The sequence below is a fragment of the Solanum tuberosum genome, unplaced genomic scaffold (genome assembly GCF_000226075.1).
Source record: "Solanum tuberosum cultivar DM 1-3 516 R44 unplaced genomic scaffold, SolTub_3.0 scf00129, whole genome shotgun sequence".
Lineage (NCBI taxonomy): Eukaryota > Viridiplantae > Streptophyta > Magnoliopsida > Solanales > Solanaceae > Solanum > Solanum tuberosum.
The window spans coordinates 436,210-444,231 of NW_006239057.1; the positions used below are offsets into that span (position 1 = coordinate 436,210).

The following is an 8,022-nucleotide window of genomic DNA, read 5'->3' on the forward strand; positions in this document are numbered from 1 at the left end:
CTCAGTTTGTATGTTCAGTTCGAGCTATCCAGTATTTACAGAAATTCAGTCATAACCAGTTAACTACTTAATTCATTGGGAGTAGCATAATACCGAGTTGGACTAGGGTTTCAGCGTACCCATATAGTCCCAGAACTACGAGCCACGTAGGTGTAAGTCCCCTCTGTGGGCAACATCAGTTTAGTGATCACGCCAGCATGCCTTTATACCTCTGGCAGGGTATATTGGGTCCTCTCGATGGGGCGTATACATCGGACTCCACATTTAGCTCATGTGGTTTTATGTCGGTTATTAGTAGCTCCCACAGTTCAGTCAGACTCTATTGCATTGACCATATTTCAGTACAGTCAGTATTCAGTCTCAGCATGTTATAAATTTGGTCATTGCATCAGTTAGCTCAGTATTCAGTATTTTTCAGTATCTATATCATGTTCAGATTATTTCATTGCTTTATTGCTTTGTTCAGTTATATGTTATTTCAGCTTTACTCTATCCTGCATGCTCATTACCTTTCAAGTACTGACGCATACGTGCGCTACATCTTCTCGTGATGTAGGTTCAGGTTCTCAGCATCCAGATCACGCTTAGATCGATTCCCGATCTTCAGTTCAGCAGCATCAGTGGTGAGTCCTCATTCTTCGAGGACTAGTGACATGTTTATCTTTATTGCTTTTAGTCTTCAGTTTCAGTTTTGTTAGATCTAGTTGGGGCATGTCCCAACATTTCTAGTCAGTTTAGAGGCTTATTTCAGACATAGTTAGATTCAGCTTAGTATTGAGTTAATATATTTCTTTGGTATTAAACTCTCAGATTTGATATATTCAGTTATAGTATATGGGTATTCCCCATCTTTTCAGATTTATTTATGATTTAGCTTCCGCATCAGTTTATTATCTTTAGTATGCTCATGATCATGCCAGCAGGGTTAGCTTGGGATCACTTGTGGTCCTAGGTCCCGTGTCCGCGTCTCGGAGGTAGCTCGGGGCGTGACATAAGTACTCTTGGAAATTGGAATATTTTTTTTTACTAATCCAATACAAAAAAGGAATTAAGAAAATCAAACATTTTCCCTTCGTACCAAACATACACTTGGTAATCTCAAAAAGACTACTATGAACTTCAAAAAAATTACACTCTTTTATTTCACGCACCTCACCTAGTCACATTTTCTATTTTTTTTCATAGTCAATTTTCTTACGATAATGTTTATGAATTATTCTTTCTACTTAATATTGCTTCTTACTCTTTCTTTTTTTTTTTGTAATTTTTTTTCTTTTTTAAAACATCCCAACAAAATTTAGCATGTTATAACTTTACTACAAAATGGTTTTTAACAAGTGAATGGCTTAAGCCTTGTCAGCCTTGGCAGCAGTAGCAATCATTCAAAGGCACATGTCTATTACCGAAATTATCACATAGAATAGACCCACAGCCTATAGTGATTAATGGCTTGCGTAACAAACTAACCATTCTATAATTTAAATTTTTTTTTATCTTAATTTACAATTTTCATGGAATTAATTAGCTCCAAAAAAAAGATAGGAATAAACTCTATTATTATTTACAAGGGTGGAGCCACAATACAAATTACGAGTTCCACAAAATTCATTAACTTTGCTCAAATTCTGTATTTATGTTAAGAAAATTATTTAATATTCCCTCCGTTCAGATTTGATCTCTACTTTTACTTGTCATTTTTGACAAATCAAGAAAAGACAATTTCCCTCCTATTGTGCCCTCAATTTATTAACATTGAGTTAATGTCTTTGAAAAAATGAAATTAGTAAATATGTTTGAGATCCTATCAATTAATAGGGGTAAAATGGTAAACTCGGTATATCAATCATTATTTTTTTAATAGGCGTGACAAGTCAAAATTTGACAGTTAAATTCGAACAGAAGAAGTATGTACAAATAATCTATTCAACATTTAGTAAATTAAAAAAAATACATTTCACGACTTATAAATTAAAAATCTGACTCTGCCTCTCTCTCTAGACAGATACAAGAGAACTAAGAAGGAGCATATCCAGGAGGAGGTCACCAGGTTCATGTGAATCCATGCCCTCATTCCGAAACTATCTATAGTAGTGTTATATTTTTTTATAAAATATTTAAATATATATATGTGTGAACCTACACTCAAAGTAACATATAATGACGTGCGATGATGATTGAGTGCAAGTCTCTAAGTGAGATTAGAAATTTGAATATTTTATTTATCTTGTTTATTTTCCTTTCTAAAATTGGGTAACACCTCTCCAAGTGGTTGGATCGATAAGAAAATAATTTTCGACCTATAATTTTAAATTAATGATTTTTAGTGATAAGAACCTAAATGTCAAATTGATCAAATTTATATCTTAGATCTGTTTTTTGTAATAATGAACTCATCATCTCAAAATCTTGAATACGCCGTTAAAACTAAAATGCTATAAATTGTAGCTCTGATGTTGTTCAAAACTTGAAAGCATAATGGCGTCATCACTTGTTTCATTGATTTCCAAGAAAATAATCAAACCTTCTATCCTCACTCCTCCAACTAAAAAATCTCACAAACTTTCATTTGTTGATCAAGTTATGCATATGTCTATTCCTATTGCATTTTTCTACCCAAAAATTGGTAATTATGAACCTACACATGTGTCTCAAATTCTTGAAAAATCACTTTCAAAACTTCTTTCATTTTATTATCCTTATGCTGGAAGATTGAATAAGGATGATGGCAATTATGTTGATTGTAATGACATGGGAGTTGAGTTATCACATGTTCATGTACATTGTCCCATGTCTCAAATTTTTAGACAATCATACACCAATGATGAACATGTTGTTTTTCCTGTTGAGCAACCTTATGCCCACATGCATAGTGGAAATTTAGCTACAACTCAAGTAAGGATAGTTAATTTGGTTTTTGTTTTGTTTAACCATCTATATTCAATTTAGGGATCATCATTTAAGTCATACTCACAATACGTAAAAGTTTGCAAGTCTATCCACTTCGAAACAATTTGAGATATGCGGTATATGAATTTTCACATGCAATTGAAGTTCGGGCACATATGAATGAAGTTCAACTATTTCTACCTGAACTTCAGCCATATATGACTGAATTCAATCATGTTTACTAAAGTTTATGTACTTTTACTTGATGTTTATGTACATACTGTTGAAGTTCAACTATTATTGCCTGAACTTTAGCCACATATATAGCTGAATTCAGTCATTTTTACTAAAGTTCATGTACTTTTATTGAAGTTTATGCACATACGGTTGAAGTTCATTCATTTTTGCTTTGACTTCAGATATGTCTGAGTTTTAGCCATATGTAACTGCAAAACATTTTTGTTTGATCGCTTAACTTCAAACACCAGATATCTGAAGTTGTTCTAGAATAGGTAGATGTGCAAAAATATTTTTGAAAGTAGCTACAAGTTAAATATCAATGTCCAAATAGGATTAACTCCATGAAATTCTTACATCTAGTATTTCCTATTGGTGGTGTCAAATGAGCAAAGTGAGCTAAATTTGACAAGTTAAAAAGTGTGATGAGAAAATACACATGGAACTACTTAAATTGAATTTGGACAAGTCAAAATAAGATAAGTAATGACTCATCAAAAGGTTACTTGAGCAGAATGAATTGAGTCAAGATGAACTAAAGAAACTCTGCATATCCAACTCTTATATAGTTTTGATAATTTATTTAATCACCTAATAAAGTTTTCTCTCTTTCTTATCACTATATAACACATATCAAAGGAAAAAAAAGTTAATTTTAAAAATATTTTGAAAAGTTTCGAATGGAACAATTTGAACTATCCAAATCATCCTAGCTAGATTGTTTAAGTCAAAATGAACAAAGTTAATAAATGAGCAGATTATTAATATAATTTACTGCAACTTAAAAGGATTGGACGAAGCATGTATTCATGAGCTAGCTAGTTTGATCATCCTTATTGGCGAGTAATTCAGATTCACGATATTTTGATCAGGTAAGCCATTTTGATTGCGGAGGAATAGCAATTGGTGGATGCTTATCACACAAGATCGGAGATGGTTGCACTATAGGCAATTTCTTCAACTATTGGGGAATTTTGACTCGTGATATTAATGCAACACTTTCTCCTCATTTTGTTGGAGAATCAATTTACCCACAATCTACTGATTTTTCTGTAGTATCAACTTTCAAGTCTGAAGAATCAACATGTTTAGGGAAAAAGTTTGTATTCCCCGTTGATAAACTAAATACACTGAAAGCTAAAGTTGCGCATGAATCAGAAGTCCGAAATCCTACTCGCGTTGAAGTTGTGAGCGCACTTCTCTACAAATGTGCTTTAGTTACCAAAAGAGTTAACTCGGGTTCATTTAAACCATCTTCCTTATTTCAAGTTGCAAATATGCGCCAAAGGCTCAATCCACCTTTGTCACATGACACATGTGGAAATATATTATCAGGTTATTTTGTGGAAATACATAACGAAAAAGATGTAAATTATCCAAAATTGGTAGGTGAAATGAGGAAGGGGAAATTGAATCTTCATGCTAAGGAAAGTGCCATTATCTTAGGGGTAGTTAAATCAATTGAAAAAGGGAAAACACCATTTCATAGCAAAGAAGTTGATAATTATTTTTGTAGTAGTTTGCTTGATTTCCCACTTTATAAAGTGGACTTTGGTTGGGGAAGGCCCATTAGAGTGAGCATGGGAGCTGGGCCTTTTAACAAGTTCTTTTTCTTATTGGATAACCAAAGTGGAGGTGGAGTTGAAGTTATAGTCATGTTGGATGAACAAGAAATGGCTATATTTGAAAGAGATCCAGAGCTTCTTGAGTTTGCTAGTCCAATTACAAATCTTTAATATTTGAATTTTTGTGTTGTTTTATGAAATCTCCAATGTATGTTGTGTTTTAATTGTTTGCTTTATGTTGTTTATTGTACCAAGGGGCAAGGAGGCCGCTTTATCACGTAACATATGTATTCACGTGAACTCAGATTATATCTAAATACTTCTGGAAATTTGAATAAGTATTTTTTTTACTAATCCAATACAAAAAATATATATAAGAAAACCAAACATTTCCCCATTATACCAAACACACCCTTGGTAATCTCAGAAGACTACTATAAATTTCAAAAAAATAACACTCGTTTATTTCACGCACCTCATCTAGTCACATTCTCTATTTTTTTCATAGACAATTTTCTTACAATACTGTCTATGAATTATTTTTTGTACTCAATATTGCTTCTTACTCTTTCTTTTTTTTTTGGTAATTTTTTTGGAGCCAATCATTCACAGACACGTGTCTACTACCAAAATTATCACATAGAATAGACCCACACTCCATACTTATAATGGCTTGCGTAACAAAACTAACCATTCTTTAATTTACAATTTACATGGAATTAATTAGCTCCAAACATACGATCAGTCAAATACATACGAGGGTGGAGCCACAATACAAATTATGAGTTGGACGGAATTCATTAACTTTGCTTAAATTCTGTATTTATGTTTAAAAAAATATTTATTTTCCTTCCGTTCGGATTTACTTGTCAAATATTTTCTAATTTGATTTATACTTTTACTTGTCATTTTTGACAAAATCAAGAAAGGACAATTTTTTTTCCTATTATGCCCTCAATTTATTAACATTGAGTTAATATCTTTGAAAAATGAAATGAGTAAATATATTTGGGACCCTATCAATTACTAATAAGGGTAAAATGATAAACTCGGTGTATCAATCATTATTTTCTTAATAGGTGTGTCAAGACAAAATTTGACAAGTAAATTCGAACGGAGGGAATATGTACAAATAATTTATTCAGATTCAGTAAATAAAAAAAATTACATTTCAGAACTCATAAATTAAAAATTCTATCTCCACCTCTCTCTCGATAAATACATGAGAACTAAGATACTATAAATTGTACTAGCTCTTGATGTTGTTCCAGACTTGAAAGCATAATGGTGTCATCACTTGTTTCATTGATTTCCAAGAAAATAATCAAGCCTTCTATCCTCACTTCTCCTACTAAAAAATCTCACAAACTTTCATTTGTTGATCAAGTTATGCATATGTTTATTCCTATGGCATTTTTCTACCCAAAAATTGGTAATTATGAACCTACACGTGTCTCAAATTCTTGAAAAATCACTTTCAAAAGTTCTTTCATATTATTATCCTTATTATCCTTATGCTGGAAGCTTGAATAAAGATGATGTTAATTATGTTGATTGTAATGATATGGGAGTTGAGTTATCACATGTTCATGTACATTGTCCCATGTCTCAAATTTTTAGACAACCTTACACCAATGATGAACATGTTGTTTTTCCTATTGAGCAACCTTATGCCCACATGAATGAAGGAAATTTAGCTACAGCTCAAGTAAGGAGAGTTAATTTGGTTTTTGTTTTGTTTAACCATCTATATTCAATTTAGGAATCATCATTTAAGTCTCACTCACAATATCTATCTACTTCAGAACAATTTTAGATATGCGGTATATGAAGTTTCATATGCAATTAAAGTTCGGGCACATTTGAATGAAGTTCACCTATTTTTGTCTGAACTTTAGCCACATATGTGGTTGAATTCTGTCAATTTTACTAAAGTTTAGGTATTTTTACTCGAAGTTTATGCATATACAGTTGAAGTTCATCCATTTTTGTCTTGACAATTCAGATATGTCTGAACTTCAGTCATATGTAACTGCAAACATCTTTTTTGGATTGCTTAACTTCAAACACCGAATATCTGAAGTTGTTCCAGAATAGGTAGATGTGCAATTATATTTTTGAAAGTAGCTACAAGTAAAATATTGATGTCCAAATAGGATGTACCCCATGAAATTCTTACATCTATTAGTATTCCTTATTACTGACTAATTCAGATTCGTGACATTTTGATTAGGTAAGCCATTTTGATTGCGGAGGAATAGCAATTGGTGGATGCTTATCACACAAGATCGGAGATGGTTGCACCACAAGCAATTTCTTCAAAAATTGGGGAATTTTGACTCGTGATATTAATGCAACTCTATCTCTTCACTTTGTTGGAGATTCCATTTACCCACAATCTATTGATCCTTCTGTAGTATCAACTATCAAGTCTGAAGAATCAACATATTTAGGAAAAAGGTTCATGTTCCCCGTTGATAAACTAAATGCACTAAAAGTCAAAATCGCGCATGAATCAAAAGTACAAGATCCTACCCATATTGAAGTTGTGAGCGCACTTCTTTACAAATGTGCTTTAGTTACTAGAAGAGTTAATGGTTCCAATTCGTTTAAACCATCTTCCTTGTATCAACTAGCAAACATGCGCGAAAGGTTCAACCCACCTTTGTCACACGATGCATGTGGAAATATTTCATCTGGCTATTTCGTGGAAATAAATAACGAAAGAGAGGTAAATTGTTCAACATTGGTAGGTGAAATGAGGAAGGGGAAATCAAATCTTCATGCTAAGAAAAATGTGATTATCTTAGAAGTAGTTGAATCAATTGAAAAAGGAAAAACACCATTTCATAGAAACGGAATTGATAATTATTTTTGTTGTAGTTTGATTGATTTCCCACTTTATAAAGTGGACTTTGGTTGGGGAAGGCCCATTAGAGTGAGTATGGGAACTGGGCCTTTCAACAACTGGTTTTATTTATTGGGAAATTTTTCAAAATGTCAATATTTTGACATTTAATAGGATTCAATGTCAACACTTTCAATATTTAGTAAAAATGTCAAAATTTTAATTTATTATGTATCTTATTTAAGTTTTTATTATTTGTTTTAATTGAAAGAATACAATTGTTAATTAACAAAAAGGAGAAATTTAGGGGAGAGAAATTTATTAAAAAGGAACAATTGCTTAAAAGTCTTAGCAATTACAAAATTTCAAAACTAAATACTAATCGGTCTTCTCCATAGCTGATGAGTTCTATCATTATCGATTTTCAATATATTTTGATTGAATTTTTATTTTTTTTCTGTTTGTTGAGAATTATTTTAACGAAAC

General features: G+C 32.0%; 2 protein-coding genes across 2 annotated transcripts; both read left to right on the plus strand.

Moving 5' to 3' along the window:
• Window positions 1–2,475: 2,475 nt before the first annotated feature.
• LOC107061326 (acylsugar acyltransferase 3-like) lies at window positions 2,476–4,859 on the plus strand. Its single transcript, XM_015310391.1, has 2 exons — window positions 2,476–2,892; window positions 3,996–4,859. The coding sequence occupies exons 1-2, from the start codon at window positions 2,476–2,478 to the stop codon at window positions 4,857–4,859; spliced, it is 1,281 nt and encodes a 426-aa protein (XP_015165877.1).
• A 1,393-nt stretch (window positions 4,860–6,252) lies between these two features.
• LOC107061327 (acylsugar acyltransferase 3-like) lies at window positions 6,253–7,707 on the plus strand. The gene is made up of 2 exons (XM_015310392.1): window positions 6,253–6,396; window positions 6,922–7,707. The coding sequence occupies exons 1-2, from the start codon at window positions 6,253–6,255 to the stop codon at window positions 7,705–7,707; spliced, it is 930 nt and encodes a 309-aa protein (XP_015165878.1).
• The last annotated feature ends 315 nt before the right edge of the window (window positions 7,708–8,022 follow it).

Excerpts from the sequence above, each read along its gene's own strand:
- LOC107061327 (XM_015310392.1), top strand. The coding sequence starts at position 6,253 with ATGGGAGTTGAGTTATCACATGTTCATGTACATTGTCCCATGTCTCAA. Across the intron at positions 6,397-6,921 it reads GAAATTTAGCTACAGCTCAA|GTAAGCCATTTTGATTGCGG; the intron begins GTAAGGAGAGTT and ends CATTTTGATTAG.
- LOC107061326 (XM_015310391.1), top strand. The coding sequence starts at position 2,476 with ATGGCGTCATCACTTGTTTCATTGATTTCCAAGAAAATAATCAAACCT. Across the intron at positions 2,893-3,995 it reads GAAATTTAGCTACAACTCAA|GTAAGCCATTTTGATTGCGG; the intron begins GTAAGGATAGTT and ends TATTTTGATCAG.